This window comes from Dermacentor silvarum, chromosome 1 (assembly GCF_013339745.2).
Source record: "Dermacentor silvarum isolate Dsil-2018 chromosome 1, BIME_Dsil_1.4, whole genome shotgun sequence".
NCBI classification, from domain to species: Eukaryota; Metazoa; Arthropoda; class Arachnida; order Ixodida; family Ixodidae; genus Dermacentor; species Dermacentor silvarum.
The window spans coordinates 377,311,271-377,336,375 of NC_051154.1; the positions used below are offsets into that span (position 1 = coordinate 377,311,271).

General features: G+C 44.5%; 1 protein-coding gene across 1 annotated transcript in view; it reads left to right on the forward strand.

Annotated features, from left to right (window-relative positions):
• The first annotated feature begins 375 nt into the window (after positions 1–375).
• Positions 376–25,105, forward strand: part of LOC119437478 (cytochrome P450 3A4) — a 32,975-nt gene continuing 8,245 nt past the window's right edge. Inside the window, exons 1-3 of the mRNA XM_049663161.1 lie at positions 376–583; positions 19,184–19,353; positions 21,549–21,738. Coding sequence (XP_049519118.1) covers positions 376–583; positions 19,184–19,353; positions 21,549–21,738 — 568 coding nt within the window. The remainder of the gene's footprint in view (positions 584–19,183; positions 19,354–21,548; positions 21,739–25,105) is intronic.

Below are 25,105 nucleotides of genomic sequence, written 5' to 3' on the forward strand. Positions count from 1 at the left end.
TTCGGAAACGCGAGTAAAAGCAAAAGGACTTCTCGCGCAACTGGAAAGCTTCGAGTTTCAATTCTCTATGGAAATGGCCATCCTGTGCTGCAGATGGTGCTCAAGGTTAGCCACATGCTCCAGGACCCAAAAATAAATCTTCTGACTGCATTCCAAGGAGTGAAAAATCTCCAAGAAGCTCTCAAGGAAATGAGGCTGGCCGAGAGTGCATTTACAAAGGTGTTTTGAGGTGCCACAATGATATGCCAGACTCGCGGGATCAGTATTCCTGCTGTGAGACAGAGGAAAGTGTCTAGACGCGCAGACGTGAACTTCGCCAGTCAGTTTTTTCACGAAACAAAGGAGGAAGAACTCCGCGTCAGCGGTTTTTACACCATGCTTGATGCTTTCGTTGAAGGAATTGAGGCAAGATTCACGCAGGACACCGTCGTTCTCACATCTGCGATAATGAACATTCTGCGCCTCACTGCCAATTACGAAGAGATAGACGTTGTCACTAAGTATTTTGACGTGGAGTCTGACAGCTTGTGGGCTGAGCTCCTCTTACTGAAGGCACAGGTTAGCACAGAGCACATAAAGCTCGGTGACTGTAATAAATAGCTAGACTGGCTGCTGCAAAACGGCCTAAAAACGTTAGTTTATAAGGACTTTTTACAATCCTTAAAGGCTTTGCAGTTCTCCCTACCACTAGCTGCTCATGCGAGTGGACGTTTTCAAAGCTCGCCATTTTGAAAACAAAGCTGAGATCAACTATGAGTCATGACCGGCTTCGGTGGCTGCTTTTACCGTTCGTTGAGCAACAGATTGCATTGTCAACAAGTTCTGAGTCACTCATTGAACACTTCGCGACAAAATCACGTAGATTTTTGCTGTAGACTTTTCACGATTGGTGAAACGTACTATATCTCCCACGTGCTACACATTTTTAGTAATCTAGTCATAAAATATTTTCACCACCACATAACATATCCATTAGTATGTATAATGTTTGTTGAGAATGACATAGTGTGTGCGTGTTATCTTGTGGAAAAAAAAAGTAATTATAGCCCTTGTTTCTATTACATTTGTCTATCAAGCGCCAAAAATTAAGATTATCAACTGTACATTTGGATGCTCAGAAGAAAAAAAATGCCATGTCATAGCATTTATCTTCAATAATTACTAAATATTGTAAGTTGCTCTTTCTCGTATTTTTAATCTGCGGTATATTCTCGTGTTTTTAAGCATTGCCATAACGTTGTGTATTGCGTGGCGTATTTCGTCCTCTGCATGAACGTTGCAGACGCCATATGACAGATTTCGCCATGTGTAGGTGCACCCATGTGTTTGGCCTGTATGTACACTATTTTCCATACTAGCAGAGTCACGTTGAGGCAATATTTTTAAATATTCTGCGCTGTTAAAGATGGCATATGTGTCGTATCTTTCTCTGTTTTAGAAAGAATAAAAATACTTTGAACGGGCGTTCTGTCACTCACGCCTCAGCTGCACAGGGACTGCCGTTCTTTGCGGACGTTTCACAAGAAAGTGAAACCAACTGCTTAATAATATTTTGTATATGTTACAATTCAATAGTGTTGAAATAAAGGTTTCATAACCATATCTCGTCTCAGCACTACAATATGAGCGGAAGGACATCAGTGGGAGTGCGTTGATAGAAGGGTAGGGGGCGTTCTGGGGAAACCTCGCCCCCCCCCCCCCTAATGAAAAGTTCTGCGCACGCCTATGCCCGGATGCTCGGGGCCTATGGTGTTCTACCGCATAACGTGAGCTTACAGGTTAGATTCCTTTCTTCTGAGGCGGCCACGTTCTAATAAGACCGGAAACAAGACAGCTGGTGTAGTTAGTTCATTGAAGAAACCCAAGTAGTCAAACTGATCATGGGCCCACACTGCAGTCTATGCCATCTCATGGCTGCTATGTAGCGGAAACTCATCTATTTAAATAATCACTATACGTAGGACATTTGAAAGGGGAGTAATGCCATCGACCCGTGAATGAAATACTGAATAGTAGGGAGAAAGAAAAATAAAAACATGTGTGCTTATCAGAAAGTCAGCTTCGCAGTTGAAGAAAACTTCGTCATTGAAGACGGGACCGATGCCCTTCCACAGCAGCCACTCCATACCATCTCAACTAATTGGGAAGCTGGCATATTGCATAATGATGCCGAAATGATCGACAGCACGAAGCGCAGCCACACTAAATATGCCAAATCAGTGCTGCTGTAATAGTGGCCTCGCGCTATCGCCGGGCAGATGGCAGTGTTTTGATTGAGTAAAACTTTCTCCACATTCCGGATTTCCACAGAACTTATTTGTCACGTGTCCATGTTATAAGTGCGTTGCCTTGTAGTTCAAAATATTTTCTCGCGCGAATCGAATCAGCTTCAGTAAGATGCCGTGGCACAAAGCACTGCACACAGCTTTCCGCATAATATTATACACCTTTTCCAGCGCTCCAAGCTTCGCCACATTGGTTGGTTGAAATGTTTGTTTCTAGTCTCTTGAAAATATAATGCCCAAGACACCTCAAGAATGAAACAAAAACTGAATTTCTCCGTTAGAAAATACACAAAAAAATCTGAAATTATCCGAAATAGTGCAGCTATTTCTTTGCGCCGACAGTTTGACTAAATCAATCGGTATCTCAGGTGGTTCTGTAAATATTGAGCTATTGGATATATATATATATATGGCAGAAGGAAATTTTTTGAGGACAGTCACAAGCAAAATGTTCTTGTGACGTTTTCAGAAATGCAGAAAGAAACAGACATGCAGGGCGCCGTTGTAGTATTGGCCTCGAGATGTGAGAGCTGATCGGAAAGTAAAACATCATCAGATGAATATATTGTTTTTCTGCAAATCTCATCGCTTCACAAAGTGGTGTCAAAATTGAGGCCCTGATTCAGGACGGTGGAAACGAACGTTCGTTTATTTAGGACCAGAGGCCATATCGATCCTCAGTGTTGTCCCGTGTTTCACGCCGACGGTGTTCGCGCTACCAGTGCGGGTTTGCCGAGCCGGTAAAAGGCAACTGCCATCTTTTCACTAGCATTTTGACCTAATCGAACAGTTGACGGGATCAGCTCATGAGCTATTAGGTATTTTCCTTTTTTCACTGATGCGAAGTTCCGGGTCGACACTGAAGTAAAGCATGCCACAAGGGATGACAGAGAGCACTAATGAATCAAGACGCATGTTTTACCAGAATTTTGAAGGCTCTGTGGGGGTTGGAAAGACGGGAACGCAGCATAGCATGGTTGGTTCGCCAAGTCGGCAGTCTCTGTCTGGCTATGAGGCTGTGCGCAACCACCTATTTGAAGGCGATCTTATAATACTTATGTGAGATGAGCTCGTGAACCATATAGCGATTCTACTTTGCAAAATGGAAGCGTTCAACTTAAGCAGCGCCTGTGTTAAATGTTTTCAAAATATTTGCCTGGCTCTCCCTATCCAGTAAAGGATATGACTTGTATAACATCTTGGCTGCTCACGAAATACAAGGATGGAGGCTTGTCGTTTTCAGCATTCTTCGTCGCCCAGTATGTCTTCTTTGTGTTTATATTAAGCGACATGGCCGCGTTCTTATCAAATACGACGGTATTTTACAATTTACATCAGTCGTAGGGAAGTGTGCCTGCTTGTATTTTTGCGGGTAATCGCAGATAACTTATTTACCTTGGTCAGTGGCCCAGTGACTTTGCCGTCCGGTGGACTTGCCGGTTGCTAAATGTGTGTGCGACCAGGACGGAAGGTAAGGCTTCGATCTTTCTTTACTCCTTTGTGAAACATCCATACCAGCAGTGCAGTGGTGTGGGCGCAGTACTTGGCAGCCGCGTGTTGCCATTCGGCCTTTTTTGTCGCTTTTCTTTGATGAAACGACACCTGCAATCTCCTTAACTGAGATTCACCTTGCAACAGTCGTATCTTTGCTCTACATAGGTGGCCGCGAACTTTTCCCGATCACACAGTCCGGCCTTACATTCTGTTTACCGGTCAGGTGAACAGTATGACACCTACAGATGATCATTAGTTGGAAGGTGATTCAAGCAAGCGTGTGATCACGTACGTTTGAGCACCTCAAGTGCTTGGAATAATTCCTTAGATGAACTGAAGGGTAATGTGGCATGACGGTTTCATATGTTCAACTGTGTTTTGGTATTACGACTGCAAATAGTCTGTATACATATAAATTCTTCTTTCAGCCAAGTACATTCTGGCGTCCCACAAGGAAATGTAATTGGTCCCTTACTTTTCCTGATATTTATTAACGATTAACCTAACTCTGTTTCGTCCCAAATCAGACTTTTCGCTGAAGATTGTGTAATTTACCGTAACATTTATTCTAATGATGATCGCCTTGCCCTACAATATGACATTGACTCAGTAACAGCATGGTGCTCTACCTGGCTCATGCAACTTAACCCTTCTAAAACAAAATCTGTCTTTCGCTAACCGTAAGTCTCGAATTCCAACCGCATATACCTTAAATAATAATCCACTTGAGTTGGTAACCACTTATAAGTACCTCGGTGTTCACATTTATTCCGACTTAACATGGAACCATCATATTAACCTTACTGTCGCATCGGTTAATCAGTCATTAGGTCTTTTAAAACATTACCTAAAGCATGCCCCTTCCCACCTCCGATCACGTGCTTATACCACTCTAATCCAACCTAAAATCGAATATGCTTCGGCAATTTGGGACCCCCATCAAGCATATTTAATAAATAGCATTTAATCACTGCAAAACCGCGCAGTTCGTTTCATCTATTCTGATTATTCACGTCATACCAGCATCACAGTATTGAAGAAACGTGCTGGCTTTCAAGAACTATCTCTCCGCCGTAAAATTGCACGTTTATCACTTTTTCATAAATTGTATCATCGCTCAACTCTTCATAACGACTTTTTTTGTTTGCCATCTGCTATTTTTGATAGAGGCGACCATCCTTTCAAAGTCAAGCGTGTGTCATGTCGTTCATTTAACAATGCACATTCATTCATTCCAAACACTATAACTGACTAGAACGCTTTGCCTCCACGTGTTGCTACCACCACAGATCACGATAAATGTTTAAATCTGCTGTCTGCCAGCACTACAGTGTAATCCTTGTGTAAACTGTTATCTAGATGTGCATTGTTTTTTGTTATTCCTTATACTTCTATGATGATACTCGTTGTTTTCTTTAATACATTTATTTGTAGGTTGTATAGCTGTTATTAATCTGTATAGTGTTGCATAGTGTTATGACTGTATAACGAAAATCTAACTTGTTAGTATAGTGTCACATGTGTTTCTTTTGTCGTTGTATTTGTGCCCCCCTATGTAATACCCTCGGTTGCGAGGGCCTTTAGGGGTATTTTGTATAAAATAATTAAGTTCAGACTCTTTATAGTAGCAGCATATTGAATATACAAAGAATAAATGATTTGAAGGCGGGTGCATTCATTGCATAATAAATCTCAGCGTAAAGGTTGCACGTTTGACCAGAAATGTTTAAGGAACACCTTTCTTCTTGATTGTTTAAACTGGGCAGATCAGACTAGATCAATACATTACCTCGGTTTTTTGTGCATCCTTGCAATGCCTGTCAGGCTCACATGTAAGGACGTTATCTAAAAAAAAAGATTGGGGCCGAGCTCCGTGGACACATATTTCCGTAGATGTGATTTTCATGCTACGGTACCCACTATATTCTTCTATTGCTACCTCATTCCTCACTGCGTATTATCTACCGCGTTTCACGGCTTTCGGTATTTTAATCAATTTCAGTAGAATCACTCATGTCCACGTACAGATATTTTTTCCTGGGGACGAGCTAAGTAAGTGCTGCAACCGATTTGTGTAAGTGCTACTGGCGCTTTTCCGGTAACACGAAATTTGACCATAGCTCACTGAGGCGCTGCCAAGTATCCAGAAGATCAATGCTCTAATATCCTGATATAAAAGTCAAATAATTTATTTAGCTTCCATATCGGGTAATCACTTATTTCCTATTGAAACCTCTTAAAATGCTTCCCGATCTCATATAGCATATTGACTTACTAAACAGAAGGCTCGCAGTTTTATATTTGTGTTGAATATTCGTGGATACCGGTAGGTTTTCGTTTTTAGTGAATGAACTATTTGCCCGAGCATGCTCAGGGTCACCGCACCAAACAAATAATTGCACATCTGCTCTGAAGGGGCTAGATGAGATAACGAGTGCCTTTTCTATAACTCCACCAAATCTTTAAACTTTGAGCAATAGGAACAGAGTGATGCTATTATAGTGTCCAGACTGGCAGCACCAGGATAAAATGTAATTTCCGCCATTATATGCGGAAATAACGAAGTAACGTCAATTACCTTTTTAATTTGTGATTCATGATGGCGACGCTTACATTTTTTTCTAAACAACAGCTCGAGCCAGCACCGTCTATAAGGAAGGCTCTTAGGCACGCCGATACGCTATGCGACACGCACACGGCGTCGATGCGGCCGAGAATGGAGGCCACCGAATCACTGAGCGTTGCGCTCCCGCGCGCCATCACCAAGGACGTCCGGGTCAGCATCCAGGCGCGTGTGTGTACAAATACACAAAGGTAGAGGCCTTGGACGGCCTGCAGCGGCTGCTGCGCGGGCAGGGACACGCGTAGCTCTGTTCGGAATCCAGGAGGAAACGACGAAGACGACGCTGTGCTTCTGTTATTGTGCCGGCAGCCGCTGCTCACGCAGCAGAGTGAAAATGTTGGCCAGCTTCTGGCATCGTAGGTAAGTACAATCTAGATTTTTGTTCATTCATGCGAACTTCAGAAACCATGAGTACGCGCGCGCGCGTACTCATGGTTTCTACTCATGGTACTCATGGTACTCAGCATCGCCGCTGCAGCATCGCCGCTTTACAGCGGCGATGCTGCCGCCACCGCTGCTGCTGCGGCGAATGTTGCTGCTGCCGCACCTGCAGCAGCATCCGTTGAGGCTGCTATAAATTTAAATAATGTGTTTCAATGCCGTCGTTAAGGTTGTTACTAGTGGATAATTAAAAATACACACTATAATTTCTAGGAGTGTCCTAACTATTTGTATTTACCAGCATATGCTAACCATGGGGCAGAGGTAAGATTCCCAAGCGCATACCAGTTGTCAATTTTTTGCCGGACACAAAATGTTGCGTGATGGGGTTTTTTTCGTTTTCTTTTTTTTTTGCATGATGTCAGTGATGTACACCGCAGTAACTACCTCTCCTACAAACTCTCTAACCCCCCTCCCCTCCAAAAAACAAAGAAGAAACTATGGCACCTCCAAATTCCTAGTCAAAACACACTAAAGCACTGCACGGGCTTGGAGTTGCCCGAAAGCCCGGGCCGGGCTTGGACTGGGTAAGCTGGTTATGATGCAAGCCCGGGCCCAGGCTCGGGCCTAGAAGCTTCGGGCTCGGTTTGGGCCCGGGCTTCAGTCGGTACCGTAATAGGCCTGGTTATGGTATTTGTAATTTTGTTAAACTGTCGACTAAAAATGCCACCCTTAAATAATTTTGGTTCAATGACGGCCTGTGGACCTATGATAAAACAGCAGCTGGCAGGTCGCGTCAAGGCAAAGGCGTACAGTCCACCAAATAGTATTAGCCGTTCCCTCGGTTTCTGGCGAAACGGTACCAGTGGCCACCCGCGCTCACCCACGCCCCAATTTTAATGAGCTACCATTCGTAGGGAATGCACTTCACGCACTTTCCGGGGCCAACTATATATATATATATATATATATATATATATATAGAGAGAGAGAGAGAGAGAGAGTGAGAGTGATCAAAGCTAGGAGGATCCAAAGTGAGATGATAATTATCGCTGTGAGCAGTGCAATTAACAAAAATAACTAACATTTGACTGACTCCAGTAAGCAGGCACGTTTGTATTGAAAAGTTCGAGGCAGTCGTGTTTCTACAGCGTTCCATTTGGCAGAATTCTTCTAGCGCATTCGTGCTTTGCGATATTGAACTACCATGTTTAATTGCCGCTCGCATGATTATACGCATGCAAGTCAGTGAGGACCGGCGCAAAGCGCCTTATGTGACGCGCCTTCCTTTTGCGTACGGCGTTTAGTCTGACAAATGGGAAGGAGTCATAGGTGTAAAAGTGATAACGGCCCCCCTTTCACTCTCGGCTGGCGTAATCGCAAAGTGCCGAAGTCGGAACCGCTATTAAAACACGGAACCACGTAGCCTGTAACGATGGTAGCTTGTGTTATACTTAACCCTGTTTATCTAAAACTGAGGCTATTTGGTGAACAGTTTCTAGTAATTGTCTTGTTGTTTATATGTATTTCTGAAATCCATGTTGTCGGTGATAAATAAGGTTATTAGCTTCTGAAAATATCGAAATATGCTTGAATACAATGTGTTCGAACATTTTTGCACAAGACCGCAATATCCAAATATGCCAATAAGAAGAGACTACTGTTGGGCTATCAGTTTTTGGTATGGGGATTATCAAATTTCCAGTCGCCAGGTAGCTCTGACTTAAGCAGTGACCTGTTGAATATTATACTCTGAAATTTGGAGTTCACGGACTCTACGTGAAGCCTGCGGCTGAAAGGATTTCCTACATTCTCCGTCATGGTCATAAGTGGTGGCACTAGTTAACACTCGCAGCGCTAGATTTATAGTACACATGCGCAAATAACCAATAAAGTACACGAGAGAACGGCCGCCACGGTATCTTAATTGGTAGAGCACCGCATGCGTAATGCGAAAGTTCAGGATTTATTCCCACTTCTTTCGCTTCGGTTTCCAGTTATTGTGGTTTTCTACTTCATCTCTTTTAGCTTATAATTTCTACATTTCATTTAAAAAGCACTTAAATTCCCCTATGCTTTCCTCGACTTCATTGCCTGATGGCTTCATTAAATCAGCGTATAGCATATATTCTCCTGGTCCGATGACATAGATTTCGATACGTTCACTTATAGCCGCATATTTCACCTCGCAAAGCAAGATTACGCACGCGGAACGTTTACGTGAATGCTATCAATTATACGTAGAAAGATATGTCGTTCTCTATTTACGGCGAGAAGATGGAGTGGCGCCCTCTACGAGTGACGTCACGGCCAGGACGGTGCTCACTCGGCTGCTGCGTGTGCTCAATCCCTTCGTGCATGCTTGGGGTATTGGTGGCTCGAGCCGTACTTATTGAAGGATATGTCGGCTTCTTTTTACTGTCATGCCTGAACGGCAGTTTCTTCTTCAAAACCGCGAGTCGTGAAAATTTGCGGCGTGGATAACGCAAGCTATGTAGCATTGAAGGCGTCTACTGGTTTTCTAATGCGTATATGCGCCGTGTATGTCCATAAACTTTGCGTAAAAATAATGTCTGCAATTTCAACACACGAAGTTGTGTATGATGCTCTGCAAAACACTCAACATTCCCTTAGTGCTTAGCTACGAGAGACATTGCATTTTACAAGGAAGTAAAATCTTGGTATTTGTATTTGATGTCAATATCATAAATGTGTGTCAGAAGGAAACTGCACAGCGAATCTTTTATGATGATCCTTATTACTATGGTGAGTTCTTCTAGTCAAATATGGCTACTTTATTAATGCGTAAAAGGAAGAGGTAGGCGCGCAGTTTGCATGAAAACGTTTGCTAATACTTTCACCGTTCTATTAAACACGCACGCAGAAAACGCATTGTTCATGCCTGTTAACACGACGGCGCGTCACGTGTAGTATGTATATACTTCACGAATACCATAACAGCAATCACCTGAAAGAACAGTTTCGTGGTTAAGATCGAGAGCCTATCAATTGCACGCGACAAAATGTTTCATAGTGACCCTCAGTTGCCTTTATCGACATTATGGCACAGCCCTTTCCCAACTAAATCTACTGACTGTGGTTATGGCGAGGCACGCATTATTCGAGAAACCCATTAGTTCACTACAACTTGGAATTGAAACCATGAAGCAGTTCTTTAAGCACCAGTTGCAATGCCTAAGGTATACTCGAGGCTATACCGCGCAGCTTAGGCTGCGCTGAAGAGGAAAATTTAAACGCCTTCTACTCACCATGTCTCGATCCTGCGTTGTCTAGCTAAACAAACTGAGAACTATTCGCTTCCTGAGTACATAAAAGAGAACCTCACATACCCGCCTCATAGAGAAGACACCACAAGCCTCAAATGAATTCACTTGGTTTTGACCACCACAGGGGAATAACGATATCTTCAATAAGTCTCATACTGCTTATGATTGTGGCTTCGGCTTCTTTCTGGCTGCAGCCATATGGTCCAAAAGGCATATTTCACTAAAAAATTTGGGCCGAGCAACCTGTGTCAGTTCGCCAAACAGATTCATGCTGTCTGTTCCTGAAGAAACAAGGATCATGTCAATTGAACAAGTGAGTTGAACGTGTGGCACGGAACAGTGAATAAATATTGGTACATCCCTTTGCGTAGTCTGCAAATAGCTGTAAGCCTCAATTAGCTTTCCTTGAAATTAACCGGTGCCACTTGAAAGCCACTTGAAATTAACCGGTGCAGAACGGCCTAACTTTGAGAAGCAGTTAAAGGAACAAGTGGTGCTGGCTGAATCTAAACTGCACTGTCAGGTCCTCGTGTTACTATCGAGCGTTTCTGTGAAGAAATGAAAAATTAGATATTATACCATGAGCTACTCGTCATAAGAAAACACGTTTAATGCGTTAAAATCAAGGCAAATGTAGCCGTCATATGTTGCAGACATAGTGACATGCTCGTTGCACCACTGCAGGTATGGTATCCTAACTTGATTCTTAAGTGCTATGTTTATGCATGTATGCTTTTATTAGTCACGTGCTATTTATGCTTTCTTTATTAGTCCCTCAATCTGCAAAGTCTAGATCCGAGCATGAAAAACACGCAATGGCGGGTCGGAGCTCCTTCGGCTGGCGCTGCAGCGTTGCCCTTGAGAAATAAATTGTCGTCTGGGAAATAAGCTCTTTGAATAAGTTTGCGCGAATGAAGACGTCGTAAAACGTATTTGAGATGACCGTCATAATAAGTATACAAGCACAGGGAACGACAGCAAACAAACGGAAACACTGCAGAAGGCGCCCGGACAGCGCCCGAACGGCAACAGACGACAGGCGCGAGTCCGTAACCTGACGTCACGCGAGCGGCGCTCGCAGCGCCCCTGCAGGTCATTCTCGGGGCTAATAAGTGTAAAGTAAATTCGTTTTCGCACACCGGTGTTCTATCGCAAACGACCTACTTCTCCATAAGTCATAACGTTATCGCTTAATTTTTCCATCCCCGTCAGTTCCCTCAAAATGAAACTGAAAAACAAATTTGAATCAATCAATCAATCAATCAATCAATTTTTATTGTTTCTGATACATTAATGACATGTTATTTTTATACAGGCAGGACCCCAGATCGCTTTCAAAGGTTGTGACAGGGGTCCGTTTTTTAACATAAGTGATTACAAGTGAATTACAAGGCAAAGATACAAACATTAACAATAGCTTTGTTACAAATACATTCAAAACTTTTTTAACATCGTAAATATTGCAAGTACAATAGATGATCGCGAACAAGTTGTTTATAGAAATACAATGATGTGGATGATGTGATGCTATACGGTAAAGTATTCCATAGTTTGGCGGAAATATAAGAAAACGAATATAATCCATAGTTAGTCCTTATGTAGGGTATGCATAATGACAGAGTTGAGGTAGAACGTAGTGAATATGTGGGCTTTTGATATGTTGACATTATTGACGGGCATAAATCTGCGTTGTGTAAAATTTTGTAAGCAAGTAGTAAAACACCATAATTGATGTAAACTGCTATGGGCTGTATGTTTAGTAATCCATACGCATATGAAACTGAGTCTGTTTTTTGTAAAAAAAGTAGAGCACGTAGTGCTGTGTTCTGTGCTACTCTACGGGGTTTTAGTGTTGTCTCGTAGGTTAATCCGTAAGTTGCTATAGCGTATGTAATGTGTGAATGTATGGAAGAATAATATAATGTTAACAATATCTTCAACGGGAAAATTTACCATAACCTGTAGAGTATAGGTTTTTTCCTGTAAATCTTAAGCGTTGTTTCGTGAACGTGTGTGTGCCATGAAAGCTGTGCATCCAAGTGGACGCCGAGAAATTTTGTATTACTGACTATTTCTAATGGTGTGTTATTTATTACAAGCGATGTAATGTTGCATGTTTGTCCTCCGACAAACATGCAACATTAAAAGTTATCATTACTTATTTCACCAATGACGAGAACCGCAATCAAGACTCTCCAGTTCCACACTCCTACCAAACTCGTGCATCCTCAGACGCAATCGTGCACTTAGAGATTAGCGATTAACCGAACGAGAGCCTACCAGGAGGCAACGCTCCCTGAATGCCAACCTTAAACATCGGAAACTGAGAGGGAGTCCTTGAACCCACGTATGAGCCCCAACAGGCGAGCTTGGTCCGCGCTTGTCAGCTCCTTATCCCGCCAACGTTTCTCTCACCAGGCGCGCGCGGCGGAGTGCGTGCTCGCGTACGAACGCACTTGCTGTGTCCTCAATATGGGTACTGTTGCAGTCGCGAGGTAACGGCTTCGGAGCGAGCCAGTCGTGGCATCGACCGCGTTGCGGAAACGAATGGAGCGATAGAAGGTGCATGTGTAGAAGGTGCGATAGAAGGGCCCATGCGAATTATTTTCGCTGAAGCTGTTCGGTGAAACGGTAAGCTGATCTCGACCCGCGCGTGTCTGCAATGCTCACCCACTTATGCTCGGTTGCTGCAGCAAGTTCATTCGCTTAAACGGTGAGCTTTCTTTTCTCGTGTTTTATCTCATAAGCGTGATAATTATACATAAGCGTGACGTGATGATAAGTGTGATGTGATAATAAAAAAATGGGTTGCATTCACAAAGCTTTCTCCTTGGTACGCTATCCTTTTTTTTAATTAAATGTATTTAAGGAGAGGTTGGTGCCTATATGTGGCGCCGGCTACTCCTCTTCTCTTGCATGATAGTTGTCCTCGGAACGTTGTCAAAACTCACAAAACTGGACTAATAACCACATGTACGAACATTCAGGTACAAAGTCCTAACTGAAATATAAATAAATGTTCGCGCTACGCTATCCTTACCTACGAGTTTCAAGCAACCAGGGAGACAGTGCGACAGCGATTGTGTACGCTTATGATCGGCGTTTGAGAGCGAGGGAGAACGCCAAGTTCTCAAGGTCACGTGGCACTGCGCTGGCGTTGTACGCGTCCGGTGGCTGAACTATAAATGCCATTCAGCGAATCACCTTTCTGTGCAGCTTGGCGCCTTCCTCCTACGGGCGTCTGCCACGCATGCCACAGCCTGACGTGGACGGTTTTCTCAGCTCTCTGTATGAGCAACCCGGGGAACCGAGAAGGTAATAAACAGCGAAAGCTGCAGCTATGGATAGGGGTGTGCCAAGTGCAACCTAATATGATTCTTTCATAGGAGGTCTGTAGACGTCAATATTTTAATAGGGCTGTTATAAACGACCAGCTTACCGCGATGCCCAGTATCAGAGCGGATAAAAACGCATTACATTGACTAATCTATCCTAATAGATCAGTAATAATGAAGTCACGTAGCATGAACCAATCGCTCAAACCCTTTATAAAAGCGTGTCATTTGGTTTGATGATTTTAACGCAATGTACAGAATAGTTTGCAAAATTGCGTGGAGTGTGATTACAAAATTTCATATTCATTTCTCTCACAACACTGTTATTTTGAGGTCCTTCTGTCATTTTAGAACGCGAAGACTCATAAACTATGTGATGGCTTTCAGTTCTGCTCTTGTCATCGACTGAATTAGTAAAGGCATTGTATATTGGCATTGTATTGTAAAGATATTGGCATTGTATTTGTGTCAGTTGAAATGTATTTGCAGACAGTGCAGCGCCCTTTAACAGTGGACTTTCTACAGAGTATTGGGAAATTCGTGAACGATAACTTCAGTGAGCAACAAGAGGGCATTTATCTAAGAGCCACCTGATAAGGCTTAGGAGACTCCTGATTAGCGTCCTGATAAGGAATATGATTATTTTTAACGTCTGAACCCCCACAATAGGTCTGAGAGACGCCGCCAGCGGAGAGCTCCGGGTCAATTTCGAACTGGAGTTATTACATATAATAATTAAAATGATCCATGACCCATCATTCTGTTGGAACTCTTTTCTATACATGTTTCATGCTTTCTCCGACACTTACTCGAATGTCTCACTTCCACTGATCTTGTAGCAAGCTGCTAACAGGCCATGCGAATCTAATAAAATTAATGTCGGGGATCAGGCCTGCGTTACACAGTGATCAGACTAGTGTTAGAACAGCAAGGTATTCGAAAGCGTACACACTTAAGTTGCAAGTGGTAGCGAAAGTTCGTTTCCTTTAAATAATGAAATTCGCTAGAGTAGCGTGCACGGCTGTCGGCTTTGCCAATATGAATACGATCATAAGCAGTCACGTGAGAACCTTTAGCGGTTCAAATCAGCCCTGATATACAAAAATGGCGTTGGCCAAGTTATGCGCATGATAATCCTTAATCACGCCAAGATAGGGAATGTTTAGCATTGTTCTCCAACACACCCACACACATGCACGCACACAATTACGCAAAAACACACACATACACGCACAAACACATGCACGCATACAAAAAACACCGATAGCCAGAAACGCGAGGAAGAAAGGTTCTTTGCCAATAGTCGGCCGAAAAAGAGAGCAATGGTTCTCCCAAGACGAACCAAAGCGGTGAAGGAACTGCAGCCCCCTTTACAGTATATGTATAGCGGATACCCGTGCACTAGTACACTGCTTGAAGTGCGGCTGGTTTAAGAGACCGCTCATAGTGTCCCTATGCGTCATCCCACTGCACTCAGTGCTCGTGCCCGCTCTCTTCCTCTTTTCCTCTTTCTGTTCCCCTTTTCCTTACCCCCAGTGTAGGGTAGCGAACTGGACGCTCGTCTGGTTGACCTCCCTGCTATTTCTCTCTTGCTCTCTCTCTATCTCTCACACACACAGAACCGCGGACAAGCGATGCAGATGTGACAACTCGCCCAGCTATCGATTCCTTTGTAGCGGTCACGTGCTTTACGCACTTTGAAGGAGCCCGATGGCGAATATTCAAAGAACGGCAAAGCAGCACTCATTACACTTTATAATAGTTATGCGAGCAATCGTAAGTGGTTACCAGCTGCATCATAAATACGTAGCTGTGGAATTCAGGCGGCGCCACAACCGCACAAGTGTGCCGTGCGTCGTCGTTATACACTTATCGGGCTTGACATATAAAAAATAAGACGCGTTCACGAAGCGCCAGGAATGTTCTCGTACGTGCGAGCAAGAAAAGATGCAGCGAACATCAAAGATGGTGCGATGAAATAAGTGGGTCACGCCACTTAGCTTACGTTAATTGTCGGCCTCCTGTCAAGACCTACCCCCCCCCCCCCCCTAGCTGGTCCACAAATGTCATGTTCCAAATATCTGCTGCCACACCCGTCCTCCGGCCGCTTGCCTCGTCGCTTGCTATAAAGAGATGCTGCCCGCAAGTCACATTCATTTAACATTTTTGTTGAGACCGAGCACTTCGGTATTTTCACTTATGTGATCACTAAGACGCAAAAAAATTGAGTTAAATATTAGCATCAATTAGATTAGTTGTTCCTGCTCTCGTCATCAGATTGAACCATTGCGCTTGGAGGAACATTGCGCTATGTTCTTAGATTATTTCTTATAATGCGCCATTAGTAATATGAGGTCCGCTACTCATCTTCGGGCGGGCATAGCAGGAAATAGCAAACTTTACTACCTTAAAAATTCAAGATAAAGCTAATTTGGTGTCGCCGCTATGAAATTATTAGGATGTATAGTCCTGAGATATCCAGGGCTTAATGCGATTTCTTTCAACGTGAAAGTTTGTCATAAAACTGCACTGCTGAATCTACATCACCACAGCATTGTCTGCCGGCAGTGCAATGCTGAGCGATTGGACAGACAAATTATAAGTCCCTGATAGGCTTTTACAATATCATAGAAATCCCATTGAAAACTTTTTGCCAGTGCATGTCCTTGTGGTACATCGTACGCAGTGCTATCCAGTAACTGCACGGCAATCCAGAATGCTCATTTAATTGGAGCCGAGATAAGCGTCAGAGTAAGCGACGTCAGCTAATTCGCTGTTATTTTGCGCCGCCCATGATGATGTGATTAGTTCAAGGCTTGCGAAACCACCCAGAACGGTATTGTCCAACTATGTAAGTGCATCTTCGAAACACCGTGTGTTTCTTTATTTATGGCTTCGCTTCAAACACTGCATAGACTTCATGATTCAAAACCTAAGCGCAAGACGCGCTCGTTAAACGGAAGTCAGTACGCAATGTCTTAATGTAATTCACAGTACCGATTCTGAATACCTGCAAGCGCTGAACAGACCGCAAGTATTTTTTAAACGAAGCTAACCTCGTGCCGTGGCCTCCTCTACGCCCAAAAACGGGAATAACGGCTGTGCACCAAACTGCCGTTACGTCAGAAAACATCACACAAGGGCTTGAAAAGCATTCTGCCGTATAATAAACAACATGCTCCGTTTATGCGCACGTTGTTATTTAGTTTATCAAATCCATTGCCAAAGGCTCGGCTGCGGCTTCATCTTGCACCAGCTGTATAAGTTCGTCAAAGCCGTGAGGTTCACAAAAGTGGTCAGCACCTATCTCAAAATGGCGGTCAAAAGGCAGTCAAAATTAATCCGGAGCCCCCACTGCGGCACGCCTCATAATCATATCGCGGTTTTGGCATGTAAAACCCCAGAGAGAGAGATTCAACTTTTATTGGCGCCAGCAATCTCGAGGGCGTTACGCAGCCTCCCTCCACCTAGCAGACAGCCGAGATCCCCTGGGTCTCAGCGGCAGCCTTGGCTAGCTGGACGGCCCACACCTGGTCTTGCTGGTCTGAGCTGAGCAGCAGGGTCTCCTACTGCTGCCGGTTTTGAATTTTGCGGCCCTCGAAAGGAGCCGCCTTCGAACATGCCCATAAGATATGTGGCAGATCCGCCCTACCTTCACTCCAGACAACGCAATTACATCCTCAGGATGTCCTTAGTACGTCACCTTGAGGACATTATCATGTCCTCAGGATGTCCTCTAATGGTACTAGAGTGGTACTCAACCAGTCCCATTGTCCGTACTCATAACATCCTCAGGACGTCCTCAAAACAGCTCTTCGGGACTTTTTCAGTATGTTTTGAGAACAACACTTCGTGGGGCTGGTTCAGCACTATACATAGATTGCTGTGGCATTACTACTTGGTCTACTTTCAAGTTTTTTTTTACATGCATCTTTTGTTTGCATAAGCACTGCGACAAGCAACGCAGAGGTGCCGTAAAGGCGGTTCCATGGCTATACCAGCTGGGCAATACAATGATCAATGCAAATTATGTACAAAATACGATCAATGCAAATTATGTACATAATTTGCATTGATCGTTGTATTGTCCAGGATAGAATTTGCTGGATGCCACCGGGTTTGGATACATGTTTGTTTGCAGGAGGCGCCAGGCCACTGCCTGTTTCCTGGTTAGCGCGGGAAGAGCTGGTGGGTATCGGGCCCTTCCCAGCCGATAGTAATCGGTTATTTCTTTGTAGCAGACCATGCGGTCTCCTCTCGTTCCCGGCTGGGCTGGCTCACTTGCTCGGCGAGTAAGTCCTCGAGCTATACGTTGTGAGCCGCCTCGTTGCCGGGGAGAGAGGAGTGCGTGGCTGCCCAAATAATTTGGATCGTCCCGCGATGACGGTCGCTGTTATTGTTTAAAATTTTGAGTGCCTCTGGTGAGATGTGTCCTTTCGCGAAATTATTAACTGCAATTTTAGGGTCGCTTATGATAATTATCGCTTTCGTGGAGGCCGCCGCTAATGCTATGGCGGCTTCCTCCGCAACTTCGGCGTTGTTCGTTCACACGGTGCCACTCGCCAAGGGTTCTCCGTCCCCGTTTACCGCTAGTACGGACATCCCTTTGCGTTCTCTGTATTCCGCGGCGTCTACGTAGGCCACGCCCTCTACGTCATGGTATTTGCGCTCAATGTGGCGCGCCCTTGCCTCTCGTCGCTCCTTGTGGTGCCCCGGGTGCATGTTCTTGGGCAGTGGAGGAATTTTAAATTCCCTCCTCGGGTCTCTAGTGGAATGATTAGCTTCGTACCGTGTTGCGCTTCACATCGAATTTTGAGTTTCTATAAAATGTGTCGCCCCGTTGGGGTTTGTGTGAGTCTTTCGTATTGGGCGGTAGTGTGCGCCTCGATTAGTTCGTCAAGCGTGTTGTGTAGCCCCAACTCTAAGAGTTTGTCGTTGGCTATTGTGCCTGGGACGTCAATTGACTGTTTTAAAGATCGTCTGATGATGCATTCCATCTTGTTTTTTTCTACCACACCAAACGTAAAACCCCAGTTTTTTTTTTCATTTTATTCGACTTACAACACCTTTCCCGCTACACCTAAAATATTCGAACTTCGTCACCGTTGCTCTTGTATCGCCCAACAACCGCAGTGCGCCTGTTTTCGGCAGAAATTATGAAAACTAGGGAAGTCCTACAAAGTTCTTTTCTTTTTTTTTTTTTGCTTCAAGAATACACTTACGCTGTTGAAATGGTCTCATGCGATATTTTTTATTGAGTTTTGTGAATTCGGCCCCAATTCAGCAAGAGACCGCGGAAATATATAATTTATTATTTCGCTGTTTTGGCGATGTAATTGTCAATACTATACATACATGAATATCCACGGCTATGGGAAAATAGGAAAATTATATTTTGGGAGTTCGCATTGAACACACACAGAAAGATTCCATGGTAAGTCGCTGGAGAGTGGAAGGAATACATATATAGTTCGTCGCTTCACATTGTGCCCTGCGACAATGTACAAGACGCTGCGTGCTTCAAGATTGATTATTTCTTGTCATTGATTAAGTAATTAGGGTATTGACTCTCCGTAAACCGACTGACTAACGTAGCGAAGCCTTTCTTGACGCCTGAATGAGCGGACTGCTGTATCTTACTCAGCGGTGTGAGTAAAATAGGTCGTGTCATCAAGAAGGGGTGATGATGATATGTCTAAGGAAAAAATTACTTGGCACGCCGCTAATGTAACAATGCATCTTTCTTCACGGCAGGTGATTATTTGTCATGGAGATAAGCGCGTTCGGTGTGGACGGCAGCACTGCTGTCGACTGTGGTGGTCCTGTGCATTTCCTGGGTGGTCAAGAGAAGGCACCAGCAGCGCCTATTCCGAAGGTACGGGATTCCTGGACCCGTGCCTAGCATTCTATTTGGAAACTGGAAGCAGCTGAAGGAAGATAGGCTCAAGGTATGAATCAAGTACTTTCTGGCATGTCATTGTTCAATGCGTTCTATGTTCTTCGTTTTTCGTTTTTACGGGTAGGAACACAAACGGCAGCAAATTTGCCACGAAGTAAACACCATGTGTAAACACTGTACAGTTGTGTCTCTGTTTATATTGGTCGCATCTCTCTCTGGTAAGAAAGATAGTCAAACTGGCACGAAAGGTTTGTGAACACGAAGCATAATCACGTTGAGGTAGCAACTAATTACAGAAAATAATTACTTGTCGATAGTAAATAAGGCGTATATTATACTCAAGGGCGACTGCCACTAAGGTCCCGTGCGTGACTCAACGAAGAGCTTGCGAAGGCTTTCGACGGGATGGTCAAAAAGGAACATTTAATGAGGCTGCTTATATCAAGAAAGAGCGACGCAAACGCGTTCGCACACAACTTAAAGTAATGTCTTCAAGTGTGCTCTACAAACCTACTACTGACATTGTGGCCGTAAAGATGGTGATTGAGAAGTCAAGTAGTAGATAAAGAATTAATGGAACCACAAAAACAATGGGAGGCTCCTAACAACATACAATTGGTTTCATACGCGCAGAAAGTTTCGCTTTAAAAAACCAACAAAAAAATAAAGCTTGTTCCCCGTCACCCGTATGCCGGTTACATTTACCGCAGTGACTTAGGAAAACTGTTAAAGTCAAGGGTACTACGTGACCAAAACCACGACTTGATTATGAGGCACGCCATAGTGAGGGGCTCCGGATTTGACCAGCTGGGCTTCTTTGACGTGCACAACAGTGCACAGGCGTTTTTTTTTTTTTACATTTCGCCCCCATCGTAATGCTTCCGCTGCGGCTGGGAATCGTACCCGCGGCCTCGTGCATAGCTGCGCAACGCCACTAAGCTATCGCTGTGGCTGCGCAGCGACTTCGCGGCTATAGCAATCTGCTGCTGTGCAAGAGGTTGGATGTTGTGGATGTATATGCATGGGGGTGGAGTGTGAAGTGCACTAAAGAAGCATGAAAAAGAAGCGGCTTCATTTGGAAGGCAGGAATTTTTGACGGCGCCCTTATATGACCACTTACATGTCACTCTCTATGGTGAGGGGAACAATCGGATAAAAAAAATTAATTCTAGCATACTACAATTTTTCTGCAGGTCGTCGGAATTTGTCCGGCGTCCGCAATATAAGGTGTGTGAAGCATTTGCTACGTTCCGACGTAATATAAACAAAAATCTATAGAATCATGCAGAAGTAACCGTGCAAAAACAAGTGTTCGTGCATTTTATATTCTGAACTCCCGGCGGAAGAGTTAACGCGTCGAAACGATGAACCTTAGTTGTAACCGCGCGAGACCATGCACCCGTATATTTATATTTTATGTGCTCCACCCGGCGTGCCTAGTTAGGCATTTTTTTTTCTTCTGGTGCTGTGTATACGACACAAAAACAGGAACACACGGACAAACGAATAAAACAAATTGGTTTGTCCGTGTGTTCCTGTTTCCGTGTCGCACACAGCGCAAGAAACAAATATGTCAACAGTCATCAACTAGCTTCGTGATCGCCAGATTGAGCTAGTTAGGCAAGATGCGTCACCATCCACTGTGCGGAAACGTCTGACAGCAATAGGAATTCTGTATTACTTCAACTGGTACGAATATGGCATCCTCCATACATGAGTAGTACATACATGCTACACGTATAAAGCACTCAGTGACGGAACTCTTTTTGGTACGGTTATTATGAGTAAATTAATTACCTTATTTGTATCATTACACAAAGTAATTATCATTATAATTATCATTATCTGTATCATTAAGTGTATGTATCATAAGGTGTGCAATTTCAGCGACACGCAACATTCCATGATGAGCCAATCACGAAGACTGTGTGCCGGATTTTTGGTTGCAGACACCGCCATCATGACGCCGAGAATTTTTCTTGACCGAATAATGCGAAAAAATGGGGATGCATTACGCGCATGGCCAATGTACCAAGCATTTCAAGTCCAAACGCCTGTTGAGATGCAACGTCATAGTTCAAGAGCAGAAGAGGAGATGAGTTTAGAAAGCGCTGCGTAGGCTTGAAGTACCACCCTTTAAAAATATTTAATAACTTACTATTACGAAACTTGAGACAGCAGTTCCTTGAATAGTATATGTTTAAAAATTCATTGTATTGTCATATCTGTTCTCACCTATTGCAGGTCATGGACGATTGGATCCAGGAATACGGCAAGGTGTTCGGCTTCTATGAGGGCGAGCTTCCAAAAGTCGTCATCAGTGACCTCGACATGATCAAGGAATGCTTCGTCAAGGAGGCGCACATGTTCCGCGACCGGATGCCCTTAATCATCGAAGTGGAGCCCATTAAGAGCAGTCTACTCGCTCTTAGAGGTACATGGAGCTACCAACTTGCACTAAATGTTAAGCCCTACGCACAGGCAATGGTATCTCAATGACCGGTATGTCCTGTACGCCCTGCTAATTTTTTCACCGAAACCGAAAAGTCGACCACCGCCATAATACGGAGTACATTAAGTTTTTACCCCTGCGGGCATAGTATAAACATGAGAACTTGCGTAGTAGAGGAGGCTACGTCGCTTAGCTAGCCGTACTTTACAGGCTATATACAGCGATCATTCGCGCTTACTGAAGAGCCCCGTGCATGTAAAGAAATTACGCGTTTGTTTCTAATGCTACATTTGTGCTTTCAAGAAACAACGCCTCTTAACTTTCAGAAACTTGCTAACTTTAGGAATACTAGTGTGTGAACATCGTTTTATAAACATTGTGATAACGGCCGTTTATTACTCGAAAACTATTGGATATTCGATTCGATTCGAGCATTATTCTATTCGTATTCAATTGGGGCTCAAAAATCACTATTTGCACACCCCTATTACGATTGTTTCGTGAAACATTGGCAAAATACAGGAAAACAGACACAAGTAGCATAACCAGCGGGCGCCATATTGCATTCCAGCCTCCTCAAGGATTCCCCACACGGATTTTGCTAATCTCTACTTATCGGCGTGCAGAAAACAAAACGAAACGCTATGACGGGCGCAGAAAAGTGGGGTTGTGTCGGTTATTCAGGAAAGTCTAGCACGAAACGCTTCCACCAGACTACTAATTGCGCGCGCGCGTATTCTCGCCGATTTGCAGCATTTCTCCGCGACGCGGCGCTGATAGGCTCCATAGTTTAGAGTTACTGTATGGGCTGCCATACCATAGTTTCTTGTGAGAGGACGTTCTTGCCGCTTTCGGACCATACTGGTGATTGGCATTTTTAAAGCCTATGGCGAAGCAATCGTGGGAATTCCCCACTGGCTTCACTGAACGCGTGTGCATGTTCTTCGACGCCTACCTTCGAGCCACAACCCTCTCTGTTCACCTGGCTGGACACGCAGGATTGTTCAACTCACACCGCAGTGCCCTAGAAGGCCCCGTCCTTGCACCAATACTCATGAACATCGCCCTTCTTCCATTCGCTTGGCAATTGACGGTGATACCCGACATTTGATAGATCATGAACGCCGACGACATTACGATGCGGACTGTCTACCCTGCTCTATCCCGCCAAGAATAAGCACTCCATACAGCCCTAGACTTCACTAATCCTGGAAGGGGTCATAAAGGACAATAAACAATAAAATTTAACCATTTTTAACTATAGCGTAGAGCTGTGAGTGTAGCGATCGTTCGTGTGCTTCCTCTGCTCTTGTGCTCTGTTTCTTGCGCTACAGTTCAAGATGGTCAAGTTATACCAAACTCGCCCAATTTTATTTTTCCTTAACCACACTTTAAGCTTGATGTGCTACCATTTTCTCTGGTCCTTTTATTTTCAGTTATGCTTTTACCAGTCCAGCTAAGCATTGTGTCCATAACCACAGTATTCTAGACACGCCTGTTGTATCAATAGATTCGCCTTCTTTGATGTATTATTTTATTTTGGTTTTGGTTTGCGATTGTGTCACCGCTGATTGCCATTGCTCAGTTCAGTTGAGTTTTACCCGCCGTGGTTGCCCAGTGGCTATGATGTTGGGCTGCTGAGCACGAGGTCGCGGGATCGAATCCCGGCCGCGTATTTCCAATTGCTAGTAGGTACAGCATTTCACCGCTGGCGCCACGCTGCGCCGCTCGCGCGTACCATGTTTCTAGCCGCCGCCGTTGGAACGGAGGAGGCGTTGACGGAGAAAACGCTGGGCTGGTGGTGACTAGCCTGCTGTTGGGATCGGTGGTATTATAAACGCATCACTGTTTTGATGATCCAAATATAATCTCACTATCAGGGAGGGAGCAGTCTACCTGAGTGGAGCACTATTTTTTTATTTGGGGTGTTGCTACGCTGCGTTCCGCAACACCCCAACGACCGCCGCTTCGCGTCGGCGCCCGGTACCACGGCTGCCGCCGTGGCACCGGGGTTCAAACGACCACGCTGGCAAACAGAGAGGAAAAAAAAGAAAAGCGTGATATTAAGACAAGAAAATCCTAGCCCGGGCGGGATTCGAACCAGCGTACGCATGCTCCCAAAGCGAGCGCCGTAGCCACTCAGCCATACAGCCACGCTTCCAAGAGTTGCATTCATGCGAACCATATGATTGCGTTCGAGCGCCATCGGCGAAAGAAACCACCTAGAAACGCGGTACGCGCGAGCGGCGCAGCGTGGCGCCAGCGGTCAAACGCTGTACCTACTAGCAATTGGAGTGTTGCATCCCGACCACGGTGGGGGCGATGCGATGGGGGCGAAATGCGAAAACATCCGTGTACTTAGATTTAGGTGCACGTTAAAGAACCCCAGTTGGTCCAAATTTCCGGAGTCCCCCACTACGGCGTGCCTCATAATCAGAACTGGTTTTGGCACGTAAAACCCCGTAATTTAATTTTTTTTCAGTTCAGTTTTATTTTCTTGAAGGGGGTGTTGCATAAGGGGTGTATGTCTTCCATACATACTGTCACTGGTATATTTTTTTATCCGCTCAGAGTGCAGCCACATCACACTTAACAGCCTTTAGCTATGCCTAGATTTTCGGCGAAGAAACTGAAATAAACGCTCTCTTTCTCTCCTATGAATATATCAAAGGACAAAACATCGTATATGTATGTAGCAAACAAGTATACGGGCGCCGCCTGTTTTCGCACCGGCCTATTCGCTTGTTCCTCAATCAGGAATCTCTACAGGAAGCCTCAACTTGTTGCGTGCTGGGCCTCGAAATCGCTGACAGGCTCTGCTTCCCCATGGGTCAAGAGCGCAAAGCAATGCGAGCAGAGACGATCGATACACCGATACGCCATATTTCCTTGAAGTCGTGTAGGGTACGCACCAGCTTTGCACGATACTTTCTGTACACCAGCCGCATCTCGTCTATCAAGCTCAGTTCCACCAATACACGAAGACAGAATCGCCACGTCTCGAGTCTATTATTCACCGGGCTATGCGGGCCATGATGGTGTTGCCGCGTGTGACTCCCGTTCCGGCTTTTCAGGCAGAGGACCAAGTCGACGTGGTTAGTGAGCTGGTGCATCAAGGCCGTTCTTCTCGCGCCCTCACGCCTTGCAAACTCAACGGCTACAATTCGTACATTGGCGTGTGTAACGTAATTAGGAAGATGATTAGCGATTTTTTGTTAATTCATTTAATATGTGTTCCCATTTCTCGTGCATGTAATGTCTGCCTCTCTGAATAATACAGCTCAAGAACTAGAACTATGTTACCTAGCTGCAACAGACGATTTTTAAAAATTCCGTAAAACTTAAAAGT